This window comes from Gopherus flavomarginatus, chromosome 1 (assembly GCF_025201925.1).
Source record: "Gopherus flavomarginatus isolate rGopFla2 chromosome 1, rGopFla2.mat.asm, whole genome shotgun sequence".
Classification (NCBI taxonomy): domain Eukaryota; kingdom Metazoa; phylum Chordata; order Testudines; family Testudinidae; genus Gopherus; species Gopherus flavomarginatus.
The window spans coordinates 87492149-87519255 of record NC_066617.1 but is presented as its reverse complement, the minus strand read 5'-3'; the positions used below and the strand labels follow the sequence as shown (position 1 = coordinate 87519255).

Genomic DNA, 27107 nt, shown 5'->3' with positions numbered 1-27107 from the left:
CTAAGGGAAAAAGGTTAGCAAAAATATAGAACCCTCCCCCTGCACGGCTCTAATCCCCTGTATTCCCTAGCTCTGCATAAAAATATTATATATATATAGGTCAAGGGGTTTCTGATACATAGTTCCCTAACATGAGCTGCTCATAATATTTTCATATATAAATCTGAAAATGTTATGAGCAGCTCATGTTAGGGAACTATGTATCAGAAACCCCTTGACCCAATGACCCAGCAACTTGCTTTCCTCTGATCACACTCAGTCCCATTATTCAGGAAACAGCTGAAGAGCATGATCACATTACCCCAACTGCTTACTACAGCCTTTCATCTTCTCTCTGTTCAACAAATGCTAATTTCCTTTACTATACTTCTAAAGTATAATCAGAGTCTGAATGGGGATTTTAGAGCACTTCAAAATATCAGCTCTTAAGCATAAACTTTGGTCTCAGGGCAAAAGGTTTGAGCTGTCCTGGAGTTCTAAACTTAACCCTCAACCACTTTTGAAATACTGCTTCTCTGAAGGGACAGTGAGTACTGTGCCCTAGCAGAGATAAATCTTGAGTGGCTCAGATTAGTGTGCAAAGGATTAGAGTCACAGCTTGAGTGCCTGGAGTGTGCAATTAACATAAGAACCAGGTGATTTTGAAAACACATAATTTTTAGGAGTGCTGTAAATCAGGAACGCTTTGCTGAAATGACCCCAAGTTTGAACTAGTAACTCCACCCACAGTTCCATGAAGCACAACAAATTTCAAGACAATCCAAGTCAGCATGTGGATTTTTAAAGCACTTAGAATAGTTATCTTTTAAACAGCGACTTTCAACTTAAAATATAATGCAGGGCCTGATTCTCCATTACTCTGTTCCTGCAATTTGTGCATGACCAGAGGATAGTGGGGAACTCTGATGCTTTAAGCTACGGCGCTTCCCATATTCAGGATCTTTGGCACAGGCCTATCTGACCTCTGAAGTAAGTTAGAGCAGCTTCAGGGATGCTTTAATTTACACCCTGAATACCTGGACCCCCTATGATCCCTGGGAAGCAGAGAATAATTACAGAGCAGTAGATGCTGGCTATACCCACATCATGCCAACAACCAATGCTCTACACCTGGAAGTAGGAGGAGAGCTAGTGTAAAATTCTTATGCCAGCTCTAAACTGGCTCAGGAGGTCCTCTTCAAGGGAACAGTCTCAGTAAGCCATTTCCACCCCACTGAGATCCCTTTACATTGCCAGAGCAGCATAAAAGGACATTCACAAAACTGAGTAACAAGCCCCATTAGAAAGTAGGATTGTTCTAAGTTTCATTTTACTGCTGACATATAAGAAAGGAGGGTGCAAGTTCAGCAGGGAAAAGGAGCTCATATTAAAGGCATGCAGGATACTTAAAATGTAATTGATTTCTTATTAAAAAGTAGAAATAATCAAACAGAAGGGTGCTTAAAGTTTCATTGCAAAATAATGCTTTTCCTGGGCTAAATGGAATTAACTTCCTCACTGAACACAGAATCAAATTAAAAGATTTAGTGCTGATATTCAGAGCTCTGAACAGTGCTGACCCAAGCTACTTGGGTGACTGCTTCTCTAAATGACCCCTGGCTACCCACAACACCTTGAGTTTCTCTGGAATAATGAAACTATGATCTCATGAATGTGGGAGACACAGATGTGTCAGCAACCAGCCCCATGTCTAGATCACTCACTTCTGCATCAGAACACCACAGCTAATTTCCCCACTTGCACAGGCAAAACTCATTTCTTCAACTCAGCTGAATGAGAGACTCCCAGCCCTGGTCTACACTAGGGGCAATTGACCTCAGATATACAATTTCAGCTACGAGAATAGCGTAGCTGAAGTCGAAGTATTTAGGTCGACTTACTGCAGCGTCTTCACAGTGCTGAGTCGACTGCTGCCGCTCCCTCATTGACTCCGCTTGTGCCTCTTCCAGAGGTGGAGTACTGGAGTCAACTGGAGAGCGCTCAGTGATCGATTTATCGTGTCTAGTCTAGACACGATAAATCGACCCCTGATGATTGGCGGGTATGATCGTTACCCGCCAATCTCGCAGGTAGCGTAGACCTGCCCCCAGCAACAACAAGGAGGAAAACAGGAAAGAAACAGAGTGATATTTTTAAACTCTTTGTAATCTGCTCAGCTATCACACTGATGAGTACAGTATAAATACTTAAGCAAGATTCACAAAGAGAGGGAGCTTGCTGTTATGCTTATACAAAGCACATGGGATCTTTTCAGGAGAAGGCAAATACGTAGCATTTATTGAGAATACAACAGTTAGCATATGCTTTTCAGTCACACACACACAGAGTCCTGCTAGTTGATGTTTATAGTTACCAGTCTGTTGTAGCTCGAGTCTATCTAATGGCCAGTTAGATTGAGCATGAATGAGGAGCTGGGCTCTTGTCGGTCACGATCTGATGCTCCTAGGCTTTGCAGGACTGAACCTAGAGTTCTATGGCAAAACACTCCAGCTTTATAGTTGTAAATTCCCATTTGAGTCCATGCATTTTGCAATGTCATTCTGTAATCATTAGTCCTTAAGTGGTGTTATCATTTGATGGTTATTGTCAGGCTTCCCATGTTATTGCCTATTTGTTGTCTCGCCTTCAGGGAGAGAGGGGGGTGCCTGCCTCACCTCTGAGGTCGTCAATGCTGCTAACTTGTTTAGCATTGAATACAATGGACGTTTTCTGATTGTCTCCTGGTCTTTTCCAAGTCTCTCACTTTTTCTTGACCATGTGGACATTCGTGATGGCTTTCACACCTTATCTTTTCCTGATGCATGCATTACTCATTCACACAAACAATCTCTTACAGAAACCTTCAAAGGTATACAGACAGCGGTATTGTATATTCAGCAGAATACATTGTAAATCAAGCCTTGCTAAATCTTATAACTAAAACAATTTACATTGGGGCTTCAGGCCCTCAACATTCCTCTAATCTCCTTAATATAGATACAACATCCTGTCTCTTACTTACTAAAACCTTAAAACAAAGAAATGTATATTTAACTAGAGTGCCTAATTTGTAATACATATAGGAAACCATAGTAGACATTATAACTGTAATTGAGCAGGGACATAAGATCAAAACAACATTAAGTGAGAGGATGTTAAAAGGGGAGTTACTGTACCTATTATCCATCAATCAAACTCCTCTTCAATACCTACTTCTCTTCTGACTCCTACAGCAAATTAGCAAACCACTGATGGCTAAGCTGAGCAGCACCAACTGATTCTGTTTATTTAATTTTATCAAACATTTAAGAATGTTTGGAACCATCAAGAAAGCGAGAATGGTCTTGTGGTTAAGGCACTTAGGACATTGGAGATCTGAGTTCAGTTTCTGGTTCTGCCACAGAATCCTCGTGTGACTTTGCACAAGTCATTTAATCTCTCTTTGCCTCATTCTCCATCTGTAAAGTAGGGCTGCTAATACTTCCTACCCACCCTTTGCCTATGTACTTTGTGTGGTGTTTGAGGGAAGTACTATCTCTTTCTATGTATATGTACAACACCTAGCAGAGTGGAGCCCGAATCCTAGTTTGTGCCACTAAGCGCTATTTATTATAAGTAATAATAATAATAATAATAATAATAATAATAATAATAAGCTTGTGCAATAATTATATACCAATTAATTCTCTTATAATTACCCTTGCCTTCCTTCCAACCTTCCATCCTTTAAATGAGCATTTCCCCTGATCAATTTGTGCATCATTTACATCTATCTAAAAATGTTAGCTAACCTCTGACATCTGTGTTGTAGCTTTCATTTGGGAAGCAGTAGTGGCTGGCACATCCCCTTGTTTGTCAATCGGCTGACAATCATCCTGAAAAATTCCAAACAGTCTGTTACATCAAAATGAATAGGAAACATACATTTACTTAAATAATAAAAAAGGCACCACCGAAAATGTTAAGTTCTATAAATCCCAAAGAATTTTACCTGAACTTGCCCAGAATCATCGGGCTTGCAGGCAACAAAGGGAGAGATATGCTTTATTTCACAGAAGGCACAAACACCAGTGCTGATACATCTTGAGCAACTGGCAATACATAAAACAGATAGTTTGCATCAAATACAGGGATTAAGCAAATATATTAAGAAATACATTTGTGAACATGAAATTTCAAGTTATGCAAAAAGTACAAACCTAACAGAACAACACTGTAAATCTTCAAACTATATTAAAATGAGCAAAACACTTATCTGTGTTATAATCTTCAGTAGGTCCAGTGTTCTACCCACCAAGGAGAAAGAAGAGAGGCTCCCTGCAACTCTTCCCTATCTCAGTGTTTATTACAGTCAGAAAAGGAAAAGTGTTGATTAAGGGCTATAGAAACACAGGATATAGAACTGGAAGGGACCTCCTTGGATTATTAAATCCAGTCCCCTGCTATCGCAGGCAACCCTGTTATATATATAATCTTGTTCATAATCTACCCACATCCTGTATGAGTAACTCCCACTGCTCTCAGTAAGAGTTTTCAGTTCAAAATAAGCCCAGAATATGGTGCGAAAGAATGGATGTGTAGATATAACTGCTCCTTGGGTTTCAATATTACTACTATTTCAATAGGTGTTACTTTCTGCTGTTAACATCACAACAAATGGCATCACTGCTTTAATAGGAGAAAACACCTTAAGATGAACTTCACATACTTTTCTGGGTCTTCTGTATCCATTCATCCAGGTTAGACCATGGGAGGGTACAACATGGCCCTCAGCCCTTACACACATAAAATGTCCACTGATACCAGGTTACAGCCTTTATTATTTCAGTGGGAGATACCATTGTTATAACAACCCTCCTGTAGCTGCCAGAGGCTTATAAGAAATATCTCTTTTTATCATTTGATTTTAAAACAGGCACCACAGGAAAGCAGCTTTATATAGCCACAAAAAAGAGGAGAGGATATAGGCCAGGAAAAGAGATTTCTCGGCCTCTGGTGAAGTGCATCCCCCTTTTTAAATACTTAAAAAAATAACATGCACACACCTCAGATACACAGCCCTTAGTGACATATTTAGAAAACAAACTCTTACTTTTTCAACTGAAATGTTTCTGACAAATTCCAAGAATCAGCAATGAGTGTCACTTCAACAGCTGAAATATCTGGAAAAAAGTTACCTGTATTAGATATATGTTGGTTACCATGCTACAAGAAATAACTGAATATACATTGACTTAATCTTAGCAGCCAACATACATCAAGCTGCATCCTGGTCGGTATGTTTGTGCTCTCTCTCTCCCTCTTCCCTCACATTAACACTTTTGCTTTATATAACAAGAACAAAAACAACATTTTGTCTTTCTACAGCAACTTCCATCCAAAATTCTCAAAACACTTTACACACTTTTATGATTTAAGCTTGGCATCACCCCTGTGAGGTAGGAAAGTAATATTATCTTCATGCTAAGAGAAACTCCCCCACAGAGGAATTCATAGAATCATAGAATATCATGCTTGGAGGGACCTCAGGAAGTCATCTAGTCCAACCCCCTGCTCAAAGCAGGACCAATCGCCAACTAAATCATCCCAGCCAGAGCTTTGTCAAGCCTGACCTTAAAAACCTCGAAGGAAGAAGATTCCACCACCTCCCTTGGTAATCCATTCCAGTGCTTCACCACTCTCCCAATGAAAAAGTTTTTCCTAATATCCAACCTAAACCTCCCCCACTGCAACTTGAGACCATTACTCCTTGTTCTGTCATTTGGTACCACTGAGAACAGTCTAGATCCATCCTCTTTGGAACCCCTTTTCAGGTAGTTGAAAGCAGCTATCAAATCCCCCCCATTCTTCTCTTCTGCAGACTAAACAATCCCAGTTCCCTCAGCCTCTCCTCATAAGTCATGTGCTCTAGCCCCCTAATCATTTTTGTTGCCCTCTGCTGGATTCTTTCCAATTTTTCCATATCCTTCTTCTAGTGTGGGGCCCAAAACAGTACTCCAGATGAGGCCTCACCAATGTCAAATAGAGGAGAACCCCTCAATCTGCTGGCAATGCCCCTACTTATACAGCCCAAAATACCATTAGCTTTCTTGGCAACATGGGCACACAGTTGACTCATATCCAGCTTCTCGTCCACTGTAACCCCTAGGTCCTTCTCTGCAGAACTGCTTCCTAGCCATTCGGTCCCTAGTCTGTAGCAGTGCATGGGATTCTTCCGTCCTAAGTGCAGGACTCTGCACTTCTATTTGTTGAACCTCATCAGATTATTTTTGGCCCAATCCTCTGATTTGTCTAGGTCCCTCTGTATCCTATCCCTACCCTCCAGCGCATCTACCACTCCTCCCAGTTTAGTGTCATCTGCAAACTTGCTGAGCATGCTGTCCACGCCATCCTCCAGATAATTAATGAAGATATTGAATAAAACCGGCCCCAGGACCGACCCTTGGGGCACTCTGCTTGATACTGGCTGCCAACTAGACATGGAGCCATTGATCACTACCCACTGAGCCCAATGATCTAGCCAGCTTTCTATCACCTTGTAGTCCATTCATCCAGCCTATACTTCTTTAACTTGCTGGCAAGAATACTGTGGGAGACCGTATCAAAAGCTTTGCTAAAGTCAAGGAATATCACATCCACTGCTTTCCCCTCATCCACAGAGCCAGTTATCTCCTCATAGAAGGCAATTAGGTTAGTCAGACATGACTTGCCCTTCATGAATCCATGCTGACTGTTCCTGATCACTTTCCTCTCCTCTAAGTGCTTCAGAACTGATTCTTTGAGGACCTGCTGCAAGATTTTTCCAGGGACTGAGGTGAGGCTGACTGGCCTTTAGTTCCCCGGATCCTTCTTCTTCCCTTTTTTAAAGGTGGGCACTACATTAGCCTTTTTCCAGTCATCCGGGACCTCCCCCATTCGCCATGAGTTTTTCAAAGATAATGGCCCATGGCTCTGCAATCACATCTGCCAACTCCTTTAGCACCCTCAGATGCAGCACATCCGGCCCCATGGACTTGTGCTCATCCAGTTTTTCTAAATAGCCCTGAAACACTTCTTTCTTCACAGAGGGCTGGTCACCTCCTCCCCATACTGTGCTGTCCAGTGCAGTAGTCTGGGAGCTCACCTTGTTTGTGAAGACAGAGGCAAAAAAAGCATTGAGTACATTGGCTTTTTCCACTTCCTCTGTCACTAGACTGCCTCCCTCATTCAGTAAGGGGCCCACACTTTCCTTGACTTTCTTCTTGCTCCTAACATACCTGAAGAAATCCTTCTTGTTGCCCTTCAAATCCCTTGCAAGCTGCAAATTAAGTGACGTCCCCAGGATTACATAACACGTCTGTGCCAAAACCTGAATTTCCCAACTTCCAGGCTTGTGCTTTAACCACTAGACAGTTGCTTCTCTTCACAAACAATACTTCCTTCTCCTTCTGTCTCAAACTCTTCTACAAATTGTGCTATCTACACAGTAGCATTTTTTATCCTGTTTAAATATTTTATGACTATAAAATATGGTTTGCTATTATTTCAGCCAGTAATTACTATAACAACAATTCATTGGCAGCTATGGAATGAAAGAATAAGAATAACCCTAACCCAAACCCTAACCCTCTCTCATAAGCTGAATCCCACACTCAAAAGTATAGCCAGGCATTTGCCACTTAAGCTATGATGTGTGCTTTGCAATGGTCCCTGATATTTTTGTGAGTGTGTGTGCATGTGCCTGCATGCACATGCATGCAGAACAAATAACTGCCCAAGCTCAAGTTACACTTACCCACCTATGTGTTAAGTGGTCACGGTCAACCCTGGGATGAACACTGACTTTGGGACTACTCATAGGGTTAAGTACTTTGCCACAATGGGGCCAGAACGCCAAATTTGTAAAGGTATTTTAGTTATCTAAAGATGCAGATAGGCACCTAGCAGGATTTGAAAATTCACGCTATGGCATATCTGCATCTTTAGGCACGTAAAAACCTTTAAAAATCTGGTCCATAGCGCATAAAGTTAACCACGCACCTAAGTCACTGCATGATCAGAGACTTAATTGGTCATAATTCACCATTTATTAATAAGTGCTTGAATGGGGGGAGGGGAGAGAGAATGAGCAAAGGAAAGATATTTTGCTGCTTCTGGTGGAGTTTATGCCTTCTTTAAATACTAAAACAAATTACTCTTATCCTTGGCTGATCAAGTTGTTAGCGGAAAAATGGCTGTTGATTTCAGTATGAGCTAGACTGAGCCGAAGAAGAATGCATCAGATTGTACTGAGCAGTAGCTGTTTTCAAAGCATTTTCCCTGGTGAGAAAATCACAGGAATCTTGCAAAGGCCCTTTCTCACAGGGTGAGGGCAACTCAATATTAGATAGCGTGTACTTTTCAACATACTTGCTATACCCATGGTTCTATTAGTAACTGATGTATAGCAGGAGTCATAACTGTAGTAAAATGACAGTAGCACCTAGAAGCTCTAGTTTAGTTCAGGGCCCCATTTGTGCTAGGTATTGTACAAACACATTATAAGCAACAGACCCTTCCCCCATAAAAAAAGAGGGGGGAAGTGACAAATTCTACAACTGTGCTAACGTGGCTCATGGGAGTGAGTCAATAATAGGCATTATAAAAGTTCCTAATGTATTTATGACACTATTTGCATTTTTAAAAGGACATTAATATGTATTTACAACAGACAGCTTAATGCCCTGGAGTCATCCTCTATTACCCCAGCTGTCACGCTCTTATGACAATAGCTTTTCCCTTTGTTTTTAACAATCAATATTAGAAAAAGATGTCAACACAAACAGAAATACATTTAAGTAACAGCTCGGACTGTGAAGCCTGTGACTCCGGTGGGAGTTTAGCCTGAGCAAAGACTGTAGGATGAGATCTTAAGACCTCGACACTGCAAGTAGCTCCCAGTGGGAACAAGACTCCATCTGTGCAGAGCTCTTTGCAGGTTTGGGGTCTACAATAAAATCAAGACTGTTCAGAAATTAAAACTGATGTTTCATTTATCCCTTTACATGGGAGTATTAAAAGAGGATCAGATCTATGCATACTGTTACATATCTTTTGGTCGACAATACTTAGGAAAGGAGAAAAGGTTAATGCTAGAGTTTTAGCGTCTACGTTAAATTTCCTTATCCCACTGTTTTTTATCAAACTCTCAGTACATTTTAAAGATGTTTTATTTTTGTGTTCACTAATATGATTGCATCCTTGCCTGTCATTTGTTTTAGAGCTCTCTTTTCTGCTTTGGCACCAGCAATTTCTAGTGGACTAAAGAAAAATTGTAAAACAGATCTTTAAAAGATCTATATACATCCACACAGATCCATGAAGCAATGCACATGGAAAAAAGATTATGTTACTAACTGAACAGAAATTGGTGTCATGGATTACCTTCTAAGGCCTGGTCCACACTACAGCGTTAAATCGATTTAAACAGCGTTAAATTGATTTAACGCTGTACCTGTCCACACTACAAGGCACTTTAAATCGATTTTAAGGGCTCTTAAAATAGATTTCTGTACTCCTCCCCAACGAGAGGAGTAACCCTAAAATCGATATTACTGTATCGATTTAGGGTTAGTGTGGACGGAAATCGAAGTTATTGGTCTCATTCTTTTACTGAGCTACCCAGAGTGCACCGCTCCGGAAATTGATGGTAGCCCAGGACCATGGATGCACACCACTGAATTAATGTGCCCTAGTGTGGACGCGTAAAATCGATTTTATAAAACCAGTTTTATAAAACCGGTTTTAATAATTTCGATTTTATGCTGTAGTGTAGACGTGGCCTAAGCTACTTTGGGACTGAATCCTGAATTCCAGAAAGTGAATTCCAAGATTATAATAATTCACAACCTGATTCTAAGACTTACACTCATCCAAGTCAGGAAACATACCACATGACCTATCTGTCCAAACAGAATAATTCAGATTTTTAATACTCACAACTAACTGCTCATGAACAAAGCCATGGACTGAGAACTACTGAAGAATGATGCAGTGAATAACTCTGAATAATGAATGAAATCAAGAATAGATTTGTTCACAGTCAGTTCACTGCCTTTTTGCAGGCAGGTGACAGATTATTTAGACAAAGGAAATGCAGTAGATTTAATTTACCTCGATTTCAGTAAGGTATTTGACACGGTTCCACATGGGGAACTATTAATTAAATTGGAAAAGATGGGGATCAATATGAAAATTGGACGGTGGATAAGGAACTGGTTAAAGGGGAGACTCCAATGGGTCATACTGAAGGGTGAACTGTCAGGCTGGAAGGAGGTTACTAGTGGAGTTCCTCAAGGATTGGTTTTGGGACCAATCTTATTTAACCTTTTTATTACTGACCTTGGCACAAAGAGTGGGAATGTGCTAATAAAGTTTGTGGATGACACAAAGCTGGGGGGTATTGCTAACACAGAGAAGGACCAGGATATCATACAGGAAGATCTGGATGACCTTGTAAACTGGAGTAATAGTAATAGGATGAAATTTAATAGTGAAAAGTGCAAGGTCATGCACTTAGGGATTAATAATAAGAATTTTAGATATACATTGGGGACACATCAGTTGGAAGCAACAGAGGAGAAGGACCTTGGAGTATTGGTTGATCACAGGATGACTATGAGCCGCCAATGTGATATGGCCGTTAAAAAAGCTAATGCAGTTTTAGGAGGTATCAGGCGAAGTATTTCCAACAAAGATAAGGAGTTGTTAGTACCGTTATACAAGGCACTGGTGAGACCTCATCTAGAATACTGTGTGCAGTTCTGGTCTCCCATGTTTAAGAAGGATGAATTCAAACTGGAACAGGTTCAGAGACGGGCTACTAGGATGATCTGAGGAATGGGAAACCTGCCTTATGAAAGGAGACTCAAAGAGCTTGGCTTGTTTAGCATAGCCAAAAGAAGGCTGAGGGGGGATATGCTTGCTCTTTATAGATATATCAGAGGGATTAATATTAGGGAGGGAGAGGAATTATTTAAGCTTAGTACCAATGTAGACACAAGAACAAATGGGTATAAACTGGACACTAGGAAGTTTAGACTTGAAATTAGACGAAGGTTTCTAACCATTAGAGGAGTGAAGTTCTGGAACAGCCTTCCAAGGGGAGTAGTGGGGGCAAAAGACATATCTGGCTTTAAGACTAAGCTTGATAAGTTTATGGAAGGGATGGTATGATGGGATAGCTTAATTTTGGCAATTGATCTTTGATTATCAACAGATAAGTATGCCCAGTGGTCTGTGATGGGATGTTGGATGGGATGGGATCTGAGTTACTGCAGAGAAGTCTTTCCTGAGTGCTGGCTGGTGAGTCTTGCCCACATGCTCAGGGTTTAGCTGATCGCCATATTTGGGGTCGGGAAGGAATTTTACTCCGGGGCAGATTGGCAGAAGCCCTGGAGGTTTTTCGCCTTCCTCTGCAGCGTGGGGCATGGGTCACTTGCTGGTGGATTCTCTGCAGCTTGAGGTCTTCAAACCACAATTTGAAGACTTCAATAACTTGGACATAGATTAGGGGTTTGTTATAGAAGTGGATGGGTAGGGTTCTATGGCCTGCTTTGTGCAGGAGGTCAGACTAGATGATCTTATTGGTCCCTTCTGACCCTAAAGTCTATATGAGTCTATAATTCACAAACATGAAGAGGTAAAATTTATCAAATAAATTAATCTTTACAATTATCACTCAGCCAATCACCACTGAACCCTAAGTTTTTCTATCTACAGTTGATAAACAATGTATTGTAAAAACACTGTTGACTAACGTTAAACTATAATTCAGATATACATACCCAAATTTTTCTCTCATTTAACACTGGTACAACTGTATTAAAAGCCAAATTCTGGTCTCCCACATGAGAACAGAATTTGATTCTTAACCACTAATTCACAGTAGTTTTCAACATCTCTTGCCAGTAGTTTCTAAACAAAGCTATTTTCCAGAAAAAAGTTAAGAGACTGTATGAGAAGGTATTAAACAGCATATTTTGCAGTATAAACAAAATCAACCCTGCCCCTCAGTCTAATTCAGACTGAAATCAATAGGCGTTTTACCATGTAACTGAGGACAGAATTGAGCCCAAAGTAGGTATAACATTATAATCATGAATGTATGTGTGACAGCTGCTATCTTAGCCAACACAGCGGAGGCTAGACCAAGCACTTTCAGAGCTAAAAGATTAAACTAGTATTGGCTGAGCTAAAGAGATATGGCTTCCCAGATGCCAGCTGAAACAACTCAAATTCTCTGCAGATTGGTTCAGAAGGGGACCTATAACATCTTCAGTAGAGGGTTACATATGAACAAAACTTGAATGATCAAGCACACTCTAATATGTTCAAATCACTTGCCAAAATAAGAATCAAGTGTTTTTCAAATGAAAAACCTTAATGCAAAGTATGGTCTACATCAGTGGTCACCAACTGGTCGATTGCGATCGACTGGTTGATCCTGGAGCCTCTGCCAGTCGATCGTGATCTTTGGCCGCTAAAAGCCGGCAGCGCAGCGGGGCTCATGCAGGCTGCCTGCCTTCCCTGGCCCCATGTGGTCCCAAGCAGCTGGCTGCTGGCACATCTCTGTGGCCCCAGGGATGTGTGTGTCTGAGGCAGTTCTGTGCGCTGCCTCCTTGCCCCCAGCACTGTCCCTGCCCTGCTGGGGGAGCGCTTGTGCGTGCAGGCAGTGCATGGAGGCATGAGAACAGACGTGACAGCACCAAGCTGCTTCCAGGAGTGGTGTGGGGCCACGGCAGGCAGGCAGGCAGGCAGGCAGCTGACCCGGAGCTGCCTGTGGTTTGCGCCTCCCAGCTGGAGCCTGCACCTTGCACCCCCTCTTGCATCCCAACCCCCTGCCCCAGCCTGGAGCCCCCTCGTTAGGGTGACCAGATGTTCTGATAAAATAGGGACTGTCCCGATATCAAGCAGTTTGTCCTGCGTCCCGACCAAAGTACGGTCGGGAAGCCAGTTGTCCTGATATTTTGTTTCAGGTGGGTTTTTGTTTTGTTTTTCTTGTTGCTCTGGGTGGTGGTGACAGGCAGGGGAGCGCCTTTTCAATTGTTACACTCACCTGTCACGTCTGGGTCTCAGTGACATTTCCGCGGAGGGTACTTCCTTCTTTGGCAGCAAGGCTTATTACCCGCCACTGAAATGACACCGAAGACCGTCAGTGACTGAGGGCCCCTCTGCCGAAGTGCCGCCGAAAACTCAGACAGGTGAGTGTAACAATTGAAAAGGATGCGGTGGTCTCGATATTTTGGATTTCTCATCTGGTCACCCTACCCCTCGTGTACCCAAACTCCGTCCCAGAGCCTGCACTCCAGCCTGGACCCCAACCCCCTGCCCCAGCCCAGACACTCCACTCCAGCCTGGACACCCCACAGTTGAGAATGTTACACTGATTTGTGACAATCCCTGAAGGATTTTGGATCTATAATCCACAATGACACTAACAAAAAGTAAAACTCATGAAATGTCCAATGGATTCTATGAAATTAGCTACAGTGTGACCATAAGGTCCCTGCACCCAAATTCCCGCCCAGAGCTTGCACCCCTCACTTCTGCATCCCAACCCTCTGCCCAAGGCTCAGTCCAGAGCCCACTCCCACACTCTGAACCCCTCGGCCCCAGCCCAGATCCTGCACCTCCTCCCCCACACCAACTCACTGCCCCAGCCCAGTGAAAGTGAGTGAGGGTGGGGGACAGTGAGCGACGGAGGATGGGAGGAATGGAGTGAGCAGGGAGGGGCCTTGGGGAAGGAGCGGGGCAGATCCTCGGTTGATCTTAAATTCAAAAAGTGATCTTGTGAGTAAAAAGATTGCAGACTACTGATCTATATCTTATGCTCACTGGGTATGTATTTACTGTTGGTTTTAATCAGTTATAAAGGATAATGAATAAGTATTTAACATGTGGATGCTAAATAAACATACCCCTGTTGATTAGTGCTGCATTATTTAGATTGCAAGAACAGTTCATGATTTGTGGCTCTTCCTTTTTACAAAGTACTTGGTTGGTTTTTGTATCTTTTACAATACAAACAAAGTGTCCTTTGGAGACTGCTGAAACATCTCCAACTGCAGTCACAACAATCTAAAAAAAAAGAAGGAAAAATACAATTGATTACTTGCAATATTTATTAAATTGCCTTCCTGTCTTCACACAAGTTCAAACTATATAAAGTGCAGAGAAAAACTACCATGACAGAAGCAGACAGATTCACCAGAGGCCTGTCAAAGGGAATTCCAAGCAGGGAAGGATACAAACAAAGATGTTGATGAGAGCTACTGCACTACTGAATTTGTTAAAATCAGAGGTGTGTGAATAGGGAGAAAAAATATTTTTTAATATTTTGACAACTGTTTAATTGAATTTTGCTTTGGCGGTATTATGCTCCTTTATATTCCCTTTTCACAAATATTTGTTCAGGTCTGTATAAATGTTCATGGAAAGTTAACTTTTGGGTCTATATCCAAAATGCATTTAATTACAATATAAAATCTGTTTTGTACTAAATTGGTTGAAAGTAATTTATAAATGTTAGCTCATGCAATCAAGAAACAAAATGAATATCATACAAATTGGGTGGTCAACCACACAGCTCAAAAAATGAATACTCAAAGCAATACTTGTGGTGAACAGATAATGAGCAAATCCATAAACCGAAATTTGTTTGCAAGAGACCTCCAAACAAGCTCAGATAGTGAGCAAATTAGTACAAAATGCAGTCTGTTCCTGGACAATTCTCCAAAGGACAAAGGGGCTGTGTTTGCCCAATATATTAATCATTATGAATTGTTTACCCCTGTCATAAACAGATAGTTAAGGGTTAATGTCTCTTTTACCTGTAAAGGGTTAAGAAGCTCAGTGAACCTGGCTGACACCTGACCAGAGGACCAATCGAGGGACAAGATACTTTCAAATCTTGGTGGAGGGAAGTCTTTGTGCTGTTTGTGTTGTTCGTTGTTCGCTCGTGGGGCTAAGAGGGACCAAACGTGCACCCAGGTTTTCTACAATTTTTCTGAATCAGTCTCTCATGTTTCAAAATAGTAAGTACTAGCTAGAAAAGGCAGATTAGTCTTATGTTTGTTTTCTTACTTGTAAATGTGTATTTTGCTGGAAGGATTTTTACCTCTGTTTGCTGTAACTTTGAATCTCAGGTTGGGGGGGGGAGTCCCTCTAGTCTATATGAATCTGAATACCCTGTAAGCATTTTACACCCTGATTTTACAGAGATAATTTTTACTTTTCTTTCTTTTATTAAAAGTTTTCTTTTTTAAGAACCTGATTGATTTTTTCCCCCTTGTTTAAGACCCAAGGGGATTGGGTCTGAACTCACCAGGGATTGGTGGGCGGGGGAAAGGAGTGGGGGGAAGGTTAATTCCTCTTTGTTTTAAGATCTAAGGAGCTTGGATCAGTGTAGCCTCTCAGGGTAACCCAGAGAGGGGAAAGTCTGGGAGGGGGAAAGGAGGGGGAATGGTTTATTTCTCCTTGTTTTAAGACCCAAGGGGTTTGGGTCTTGGATTCCCCAGGGAAGGTTTTGGGGGAACAGAAAGTGTGCCAAACACTATATTTTGGCTGCTGGCAGCATTATCAGATCTAAGCTAGGAATTAAGCTTAGAAGGGTCCATGCAGATTCCCACTTTTTGGACGCTAAAGTTCAAAGTGAGGGAAAAAAACCTTGACAACCCCACTCAAGTCAAGAATAATTGATCAGGTGATAGTGGTAGTGCTGATTGCAGGTGGGACATTTGTAATGGTGGCAGGAGCACTAAGAGTGACACTTGCATCAGAATAAGCTATAAACAGCTTTAGGCCTCGTGGTGTTTAGCAAACATATTTCAATCTTTTTCTTACTGCCAGAAATATGTCTCAGAAATGGAGGGAATATAGAAAAGAGAAGCAAAAACAATCATGATGCTGGAGTGACTGATGCATGAGGAAAGATTAACAGAGGTAAAGATGAATAGGCTGGCAAAGAAACAACTAAGCTGGGGGACATGAAACCAGCCTACAATGATTTAAAGGATGCGATCAACGAGGCGATAGAAGAATTATTTAAGAGGGTGCAGGGGATATATCAATATAAAGGGATGAAATTAAGACTATTGAGACTGAACACCAGAAAAAAAATTCTAAAAGTGAGATCTACAGCAGGAACGAAAGCTGCACTGGTATTCAGATATAAAACTAGACTCCACAGTACATATTCTTTTTTTTCTGCTAACAGGAGGACCCTTTTTGAACTCCTATAGAATTTTTAAAATAACTCTGTAGTGCACAGAGCACTGGGCTGGGACTCAGGAGACCTAGGCTCTATTCCCAGTTTGACCATTGGCCTGCTGGTGACCTTGAGCAAGTCACTTCACCTCTCTGCACTGCAGTTTCCCCACATGGGATATCAATGCTTACCTCTTTTGTAAAGCAGTCAGATTTACTGACAAAAAGCACTGTGCAGGAGCTAGGTATTAATATTATTATAATTATTAGAGCAATTTTTATAGAATCTTACTGATTTCATCCCTATTAAGTTCTCTGTGGGCTTCCATCTGTACATATATTCCATTTTTCATTCCTAGGATCCTGTGATTTTTTTTCTCTATTCATTTTCATCTCAGTGTTTTTGCAAACACTAGCATCACAGTCTCAAAGATCGTGTTTGTGTTTGTGTGCATAGGCTACCTTGTAGTCTGACTTCTTATAAAACCTGGAATCCAGTTAGTGCATTTCATTGATACTCCCTGGACAACGTAAGTGATAAAGTCACAATATAACTAAATCATTCCCTTGGGCAGCATAATGAAGTACTGAGTCAGCACAATAAAGCAGGGCCTTATGACCCATCTTGTGGCTGAGAAACAGATTGCCCCCTTTACCTCTTTATCATATCTATCAATTCACCCAGTTAAAGTCTCCACTATATTTGTCAGTTTTTGAGATGAGCAGGTGCTGGTTTACGGAGTGTAGTGACCAAAAGAGGAAAGTTCCTGTAAGTGATGCAACAGTACATTTAAAATGACAAACAAATGCACATAAAACTGTTTTTACATACCTCGTTTCTACCAATGAGTCGCATCTGGATTGTATGGCATTTATCAGCTTCATGTGAAATGTTAACCCAGTCCCTTGAGTTATCTGAATGTGAACAATTTCCTTTTAAAGTGCACCTAAAAATAATACCACATATACACACACAAAATTTTACTAGTCAATACCTCTTTATACGAGCTTCAGTACCAGATGCAGAGCTTTAATTTATTCTGTATCTTATTGATTTTTAATAGGAACCCAGTTGCTACCACAAAAAGCTATAGGAAAACAGTCAGACAAATCTTCTAGTCGTATTTAGCATTTCAAAATAAATACACAGTGCAGTCATTTATGCATTTAGGCCCTGATTCAGCAAAGTATTCTGAAGTCAAAGGGATTTTGTTTAGAAATGCACTTACACATCTGAGTTAAGATGGTCTTAGGGGGCCTGAAGTCTGGTCCAAAGCTCACTGATGCCAATGAGACTCCTCCCACTGACTCTACTGGGCTTTGGATCAGACCCCTGTCTTTGACAAGGTATAGCAAAATATATTTTGCTAGTATTAAAGTATAAATTAAATCAGAGCTGGGAGGGGTAGGCACATGAAGTTTAATTAATATCAAATTGTTGTAGAAAATACACACTGTAAATCAGACTGCACAGAAGTACATTTGGACAGAAGACCAAGGAGCAACTAGGAATTTTTGAACTGTTTTAATAAAGCATTCATTTCCAGGAGGCAAATAATAACAAAACTATTCAAAACTGGTTTATTTGAACCACATGGAATAAAAATATTGCGCCTCCATCCTGAAAACACTTATGTATATGATTAACTTTACTTAAATGGAACTACTTAAATATCTACAATTAAGCATATTTGGGGCTTTAATTAATAAAATTCCTCAAGTAACAGATCCTGACAGGGGAGTCAATAGGATTTTTCAGGGTTCACTATATGAAAGCATGTTTAGACAAACACTGAATTATCCTAAAAAAAAAAATGAATAAAAGACTGAGAACCCCCTCCTTCCCCGCCACCCAATAAGATGCCTAAAAATCAAGGTGTTGGTAGCACAAACAGAGTCAAGCAAGAGGCCACTTTCTAATCTGTGTGCTCTAACTCAGGAAACTGAATTCCTGTTGCACCAGAACCTGCTGAGGCCCTCACAGACAATGCTCAGATCCTAACCTTGCTGCAAGAAATTAACAATGTGGTTGACAAGATTTCACTTGAACTAAATGAGACAAATTCACCTCTCATGTACACTCTTGCAACCATACTGACTTCAGTAGGATCATACAGGGTGCACATGAGAGTAATATTAGACCTACTGAGTGAAAAGTTTGATGAAAGGTGCTCAGTGTTAAAGAAAGAAGGAATGCAAAACTCTGTATCTACTGTATCTTGCAGTTTATAAAGAGGGAGACAGACTAGCTTCAACAATATTAGCAGAAAGACACTGATGAGTTTAAGACTGAATCTCTTAAATTATATCTAGGGCAAAGATATTTGCCAGAAGGGTTGAGAGTGAGAAACTTTCTTCTGGATTATCAGCATATCTAATTTATGTGATTTAAATAAGAAAATTCTAACATCTACATGGCAAAAACAAGACATGATATTTCCTGAGTTCTGTTTGTTTCAGGCCCTGGACAATGTGTCCTTCTCTGCCCGAAAGGTGGCCTTTAATGCTCATGCATAGTACTAAAAGGAAAGGTGATTTTATAGGAAACAGTGACAATGGAAAGGTATAACACACAGAGCCCTATCACACCAAGTTCTTATTACTCCCCAGTACCAACTGAAATGATGCGTGACATGTCAGTAAAGCACACTTACTTAAGGGTGAGATTATCTTGTTATATCCCTATTCTTAGACCTGGTCTACACTACAACGTTAGGTAAATATAAGTCGCCTTGCCTCGACCTGTTTATGCACGTCTACACTCAAATTTGACTCCAGCCAAAGTAAGAATCCCATTACAGCAATATAATAAAACCACCTCCCTGAACGGTGCAGAGCCATGATCAACCTACTCTGACTGATGCAGTGCAATTGTAGACACTGCATGACCTGAGTCAACCCTAAGAGTCCTCCCGCTACTGTCCCACAATGCCCCTCTCCCTGCAACAGTGACTGCTCTTCTCACAATATTAAATTCCACTGCCCAAGGGTGAAAGAGACCAGAAGCCTGCCCTCTTCCTGAATTGAAATACCCCACGTTTTTGAAATACCCTTTCCTAGTTGCCTAACTTGACAAACACCCCTGGCAGCTCACTCCGTGAAGTTCTATTTTCAGAGAATCACAGTATCTTTATTAGTTCACACCAAATATTACAGAATGCGTAGTGACAGTCAAGAAATCAAACAGTACTTACAAATGCATATCATGCACCCTAGAATTCAGAGAGTGTCAGAAAACACCCTGCCATATTTATAAAGGTATGGCAAGCTACACAACTCCTAGTGGCAGGGAAAGCCCCAGGCACAGCAGTATTTATTCCTTTGCAGCAGGCACAAGGGAATAGATGCCAGCAGGCAAAAACAAAAACAATACATACTTTTACCTATAGAAGAGAGACACTCTCTCAAGACAGCAAGAGAGAACACTAATGTGGCTAACTGTAAAAAGGAATCTTTAAAGCCGCTCTCAAATGCATAGCTCCACATTGGGCTCCTGAAATAGCCCTGGTGTCAGGTTGTTGAAACTCAGCAGACAGCCACTCCATCCTGATGGCAGCTTTTCTCTCTTTGCCTCATGTATATGATGCCTATACAACACGCAGCTATAACCACTGGGATTTTTTCCTCGCTGAGATCTAATCTCTAGTGAATAAAGCATCCATAACCCTTCAATCTACCAAAGAACATTTCACAGTCATTCTGCACCTACTGAGCCTGTAGTTAAATCTTTCCTTGGTGCTGTCAAGGTGGCAGGTGTATGGTTTCGTGAGGCAGGGGAGCAAGGTGTAGGCTAGGTCACCCAGAATCACTACTGGCATTTCCACATCACCAAAGGTAATCCACTGGTCAGAATAAAATATCCCTTCATTCATCTTTCTCAGCCGTTCTGTGTTCTTAAAGATGAGAGCATTATGCACCTTCCCTTACCAGCCTGCATTGATTTCAATGAAGCAGCTCTGGTTATCCACTAGCACTTGTATTACCATAGAAAAGTAGCCCTTTCTGTTGCTGTACTTACTAGCAAGGAAGGCTGGTGCCAAAATAGGGATATGTGTTCCATCTATCACCTCGCCACAGTTCAGGAATTCCATGGCTTCAGATCCATCCACTATTTCTTGCACATTGCCAAGAATCACAGTCCTGCATAGCAGGAGACAATTAACAGCCCCACACACTTGCATGACAATGGACTCCACTGTGGATTTTCCAACTCCAAAATGATTTTTCACTGAACAGTAGCAATCTGGTATTGCAATCTTCCAGAGCATGATCACCACACTCTTCTCTACTGTTGGTGCACCTCTCATTCTGGTGTCCCTGCACTGGAGGGCTGGGGCAAGCTCAGCACAGAGATTCAGGAACATGGCCTTTTGCATCTGAAAGTTCTGCCGCCACTGCTCATCATCCCATACCTGCATTACAATGCAATCTCACCAGTCAGTGCTCGTTTCTTGGGCCCAGAAGTGGTGCTCCACCATCTGCAGCTGCTCATGAATACCAACAACAACCTGGAATTTTTGTTTTTCTATGTCCATCAACAAACTCTCCTCAGAGACATCATCATCTTCCTCATCTTGGTTGTTGCAGTACTTCCTGAAGGTCAGCAGTTTGTATTTAAAATGGCCATGAGACTAGTGTTGAGCTCTGAGGGCTCCCTGCTTGTGTCAGAGACAGCAGACACTGAAAAGTACCATACGAGTTTGTGGCATTTTTAAAAAAAAGTCATAAAAATTATGGGACGTTGAAGGTACTATGGAATGGAGAAACTTGCATGCTGGGAACTTGACACCTAGTTTCCCAAAATGCCTGGCGAATCATTACTATCCCAGAAAACCCTGAGAAAATGTTCCAAAAGGCAGTGACTCAGGTCGGGGTGCATGGCCCACTGGGATACTTACCCGTGGTGCATCACACTACATAAACACAAGCACTCCTGGTGAGTACACATAGCACCAACACAAGCAGCCAAGTTTACTCATAAACTTTGAGAACTGTACATTGACATAACTTGCAATGACTGCAGTTTGTAGTGTAGACAAGGCCTTAGCCCATACTGTATAAATAATAAATTGGGATCTAACAAAGCCACATACTTTTTTTGATCCATTGGGTACTTACAAGTGGCTACTGGTATCTGGCAGACAGTTAGCAGCTATCTGCATTCAGATTCAGAAAATTAGTAGGGAGGGAAAGAGCTATGCATTAAGAGTGAGCAGGTGAGGATATTTGGAGCCCAGACATGATGGAGGCAGAGAGCTGGGACTGGATCAGTGGCACTGTATATGAGGGAGATGGGACATGGAGGCAAGGGAGGACACAAAGAAATTGATGTGAATGACTGGGGAATCTTGAAGACGGGAGCAAGTTTAGAAGGACAGAGTCTGGCAATGACTGAGAGCAGGTGGCAGATTTGACAGAGTCAAGGTGGCATGGTCCAGGTTAAGTATTTGCAATTAATTTCACAATGAGATTTGCAAAATGCATGAATTTGTGTACAGACAGATGCAGAATTGAGAATTTGTCACATCTTTACCAGCAAGCAAAATATTTATTCTGTTCAAGATCTCTTTCCACAATGTGCATCACTTCATTCATATATCATGAAGAGCACTATATCTAGATGTACAGATTCATTACTGTATGATTAAGTCAATAAAGGACCTTCACCTACGTTACCACTGTGTTAACCAAAAAGCCATTTTGGTTTACTGTACTTCATCTCTTTATTGTCTTGCTGCAACATGCTGGTTTCCTGGTGCAAAGCACAGCCCTTTCTGAAGAAATGTGGCCTGATTTCAAAAGTTCTGATCAACTCATTTCCCACTGAAGTCAAGGGGAGCTGCAAGTGTGCAGTACATTTGAAAATTTAGGTGCTCTTCAATAAGAAAAAGAACACAGATGTGTTGTATTCTTTTCCTATGTGAAATGCATAAAAAATATTAGCACCTCCAATTGGATTCATTCCAACATACTTCAGTTAAGCACAGATTTACATGTGGAAATTAAATACAACCCAGATGAAACGCTCTATTCTGTTATTAAAAGTTTTGACAGACTGAAGGGAATGTATGCACTAGCCCTTCTTTAATGAAAAAGTAGAAAAAAATGTTTTGTTTCATGTATACAGATGTGACAAGATGTACACATTTTCACATCAGAACACCATCAATTAAATCAATACTGATAATTTTATCCCTTTAAAATCAGATGATAATAAGTTTTATTCAAATAAAGGGAAAGTGTGTTTAAGACAAACATTTATCCTTAAGTAAAAGAGCAGATAAGAATAAATTATTGTACAAAGAACAAGTTGTGCATTGTCCTTTTATCTGCTGACAACAAGAAGTGGACTTCTGGCACATGATAAAGAAGTACTACAGAGTATATTGTTTTTAGTGTATATGCAGGGGCGGCTCCAGGCCCCAGCACGCCAAGCGCGTGCTTGGGGCGGCATGCCATGGGGGTGCTCTGCTGGTCGCCAGAAGGGCAGCAGGTGGCTCCGGTGGACCTCCTGCAGGCGTGCCTGTGGAGGGTCTGCTGGTCCCGCGGCTTTGGTGGAGCATCCGCAGGCAAGCCGGCGGGAGGTCCACCAGAGCTGTGGGACCGGTGACTGGCAGAGCGCCCCCCGCTGCGTGCCGCCATGCTTGGGGCGGTGAAATGGCTAGAGCCGGCCCTGCAGGGCCAGCTCCAGGCCCCAGCGCACCAAGCGCATGCTTGGGGCGGCATGCCGAGGGGGGGCGCTCTGCCAGTTGCTGGGAGGGCGGCAGGCGGATCTGGTGGACCTCCCGCAGGCATCCCTGTGGAGGGTCCGCTGGTCCTGCGGCTCCGGTGGAGCATCCGCAGGCACGCCTGTGGGAGGTCCACTGGAGCCACGGGACCAGCGGACCCTCCGCAGGGGCGCCTGCGGGAGATCCACCGGAGCCGCGGGACCGGCAACCAGCAGAGCGCCCCCTGCGGCATACCGCTGTGCTTGGGGCGGCGAAATGGCTAGAGCTGGCCCTGTGCCCCTGTGTATATGTAGAAACTTAAATAAAAACATCTGTTAAAAACATCTCCACCTCTTTTTCTAAAAATTCACTTTTCATCCTCAATCTTCAAAAACAAATTCATTAATACTGAAAAATTGTGTGGGTGTTAAGTAGGTTGTATATTACAATAATTTGGTTTCTTAAAAATGCAGATTTTCTTTCTCTCCAACGGATGGAAACTTTTGGTGATATCTCTCCCCTTCATTAACAGGAGATTTACTGACTAATAGCTCTTATCTATTCTATGTGTAACTTCTCACATAGAAAACCTGAAACCTGAAAAGCTCAATAAGGATAACATAAATAACAAAATAACATAAAAACAGGAACAGCCATGCTGGGTCAGATCAATGGCACATTGAGCCCAGTACCTTGTAGTGGCCCATCCCAGATGCTGCATGGGCAATGAACAGAACAGGGTACTGAGTGATCCATTCCCTGTTGTCCAATCACAGCTTCTGGCAATCAAAGATTTAAGGACACCCAGAGCCTTGGGTTGCATCCCTGACCATCTTGGCTAATAGCTATTATGGATCTAGCCTCCAAACTGATGGACCTGTCCTCCATTAATAATACAGTTTTGGTGGAACTTCTGTTCTGGGTCAGCAAAAGACAACTTGGATAAAACAATTTAAAAGATATTTGATTACTGTCCACCAATATCCACCTATACCTGGGTCTTCAACAGCAGTCTGTTAACATCAATGCAAAACACACTGGATGGGATTAAAATTTAAAGCAGTCTGCCAATCCTGCCCATGCAGCTTCAAACAAAGCAACAAAACTAATGGCAAAAATGGGAGATGCTTAGGAAGTTATTCCCTACCAACCTAGAAGAAAAATCTTCCTAACATTTTACATAGAGAATCAGGGAAGAATTCTAATACAATGAACCCTAACTGCTGAAGGAGATTCCGGATTTTATTTATATTTTCACATACAATATATGCCTAGCATTAAAAAGAGGGTCTCTGGATACCTGTTCATGATTTAATACAACAAATGATTTTTTAAAACAGAAGAATTCACTCTTCTCACCAGTCCTACATAAATTTCATAGGGAGATCCTAAATGTCCATAGGTTAGCACAGCCCCTGGAAGGCATGGAGACCCTTCTCATGTGACAGTAAACATGTCATATATTTATAGCTAGAGGGCTTCATAAAAATTCCCATATAGCTGAAGACACACTTAGGGCTTGTCTACCCTTAAAACACTACAGTCGGACAGCAGCGTTGCTGCAGCTGAGCCACTGTAGCATTTTAGTGTAGACATTACCTACACTAATGGAAGGGGTTTTCCTGTTGGTGTAGGTAATCCATCTCCCTAAGAGGTGGTATCTAGGTTGACAGAAGAAATTTTCCGTCATCCTAGCACTGACTAAACGGGGGAGGGTAAGGCTGGTTTGGCTATGTCTCTCAGGGCGTGAATTTTTCACACCCCTAAAAGACAGCTATAACGATATAAATTCCTAGTGTAGATCAGGCCTAAGTTTATTCTGAATACAGCCCTGAATTATTAAAAAATAACATTTAATTATGTTTTTGTATGAAAGTCTAAAATACCAGACAATACCTTTTGCTTAAATAACACCATCCACAGTGTGGATCCTTTGCAGATAAACATTCTTTACAGGAACCATATTTATTGCAGTTTGCAACCTGTATTCTTCTCACCTAAAAATACAGAAAGCAATAACTTACGCTGAACCGTATTAGCTCTGCTCAAAAAGGGCAAAAGGAGTAGGGGATCCAAAGATATTTTAATGTTTATACTAATCAGCAAACTAACATCAGTACAAAATGAATGTTTATTCTTTGCCTTTAAAAAAATCTACAGCAAGCAAGTGGTATACTTAAAAAAACAGATATCCACTGGATATCTGTGGAGTTTTCTCATTAGTTAACTCGCAAAGTAAGGTAAATTTTCGTCTGGAAAGCTATTAGGTTCTAACTTTTGAAAAATCTCATGTTACCGTAAGTGGATACAGGAGAAATACTGGAGTAACATAGTGAATTATGTATAATAGAAAGGGGCATGTTTATGATGAATCTTCTAGTTTAGCAAAGAATGGATTTTTGCCTCTTAAAAATCAAATTTTTAAATGTTGCAATGAGTGTGCATCCAAAAATGCATGTGTAAAAAATGCATCTGTGCATGCAAATAGATATTTGCATGTATGCATTGGGTAACTACACAAGCAAACTGGTACTAATGCATGGAATTATGAAATGTGTTCAAAATTCCATTTTAGTGTGCAAAAACAGGTTATTGTGCATACATGTATATTTGAAAATTTGTCTCTAATATTCCAATTAACCATTTTCAATATGAAATAATTTAAATGAAAACTATGAACATTATTTATAAATGCTAAACATTTTCCTGATTCAAAATATTTGCTTATAAATTGTATTTCAGGCATTAAGATTGTTTGTTTTTGTTTACTGTGGTTTTGCTCAGATCCTCGATCAACTCTTATTCCAAATATATACAACAGAACCCAATTTGTTTGAAGGTGTCTGAAATAATTAGGGGTTCAGATCATTAGGGGAATTTACTAACAAACTTAAGTCTGTACTCAGGATCAGAAGTCTCCTTTTATGAAAGATCTTGCTAAGCCCCTAAGCAAGGTTTCGGAGAGGTATTTATTCCTTAATGTTTCTCCATAGTAATTTGCTCTTCCAACAAGACTAAATAACATCAAGCTCTTTCTTCTAAAGATCTAGACCTATTTTTAGAAAAGTAAACTTTTGCACTTTGAGATTCTCCATCCTTGAAAGTCAAGGTGTGCCTATAACAATTTGTAATCATTCTGCTAGATTTTAGGGTAAAAATATGATTTTCACTGGCACTGAACAGACTTTATCTTAAGGGAAGATATAAAGGTCATGGGTCAAATCCTGCCCCATCAAAATGAATGGCTTTGCCATTGACTTCAATAAGGCCAGGATTTCAAACCCATATCTCGAGTTAACATAATTCAATAGTACAGACTGCAAAGCCTCCTACCAAACGCCGTACATTATAGAGAACTAGCCCACTGGCTCAGTGCTTTGTTCCCACAGAGTTTATGAGACCTGTTTATCAGCAGGTCTTCTATGCAGCTTGAGTTCAATTGTGACTGGTTCAAAACACTCTACTCTCAGTGCCTATTATGAGCTCTGCAGATCAAAAGCCAAACTTTGGTGGATGCAGCCAACCTTTGGTTAACTGCAGTTTGGATAATCAAGGTTTGATTGTAATTCAAATGAAAAGCTCTACTCATACAACAACAGAAAACTTATTAAAGTCTTCAAGATAGCAGTTAATCATTTAATCATTTTATCTAGTATTGTACCAACCTCGTTAGCAAATGACAGATATATGTAGTCACTATCCACTGGGTCAAGTACAAGTTTGGGAAAAACAGAAGATTCTTCTTCAATTTCATACAAAATCTCTGGGCAGTTTGGTTCCATATTATTGTTAAGAATAGCCTAAAAACATGAGATATAAAATTATCCACTAAACCCCTTAATTAACAAGAAGACAGTTAATATTTGAATCATAAATCCTTTCCATGCTCTGACAGTGGCTACATCATTAGACCACTTAGAGGACTTATTGTGAGCTGATTTCTTCAGAAATGCATCTGGTTTTCATAATTCAGAAAGTTGGAGGACAAGAACATCAGATCATATTTTCTGTAGCATAGAAACTAGATACATTTTGCACTGAATCTGGATCTTGGAGTAGGGTAGATAATGTAATTTTTATCAGTATTAAATAACTATCTGACATCAACATCAAACAAGGAGGAAGAGAGAGATATACCCATGCGATACGAAGTTTGTAACAATTTCTATCGGTAGAGTGGAGGGTGAAGGGGTCCAC

At 41.0% G+C, this 27107-nt stretch overlaps 1 protein-coding gene across 1 annotated transcript in view; it reads right to left on the bottom strand.

Annotated features, from left to right (window-relative positions):
• The window catches only part of PLXNC1 (plexin C1), a 94958-nt gene that overhangs the window by 54717 nt on the left and 13134 nt on the right, over nucleotides 1-27107 (bottom strand). The window contains exons 3-9 of the mRNA XM_050934170.1: nucleotides 26576-26710; nucleotides 24807-24907; nucleotides 17036-17150; nucleotides 13917-14076; nucleotides 5072-5141; nucleotides 3971-4070; nucleotides 3771-3854 (exon numbers count right to left, since the gene is read on the bottom strand). Coding sequence (XP_050790127.1) covers nucleotides 3771-3854; nucleotides 3971-4070; nucleotides 5072-5141; nucleotides 13917-14076; nucleotides 17036-17150; nucleotides 24807-24907; nucleotides 26576-26710 — 765 coding nt within the window. The remainder of the gene's footprint in view (nucleotides 1-3770; nucleotides 3855-3970; nucleotides 4071-5071; nucleotides 5142-13916; nucleotides 14077-17035; nucleotides 17151-24806; nucleotides 24908-26575; nucleotides 26711-27107) is intronic.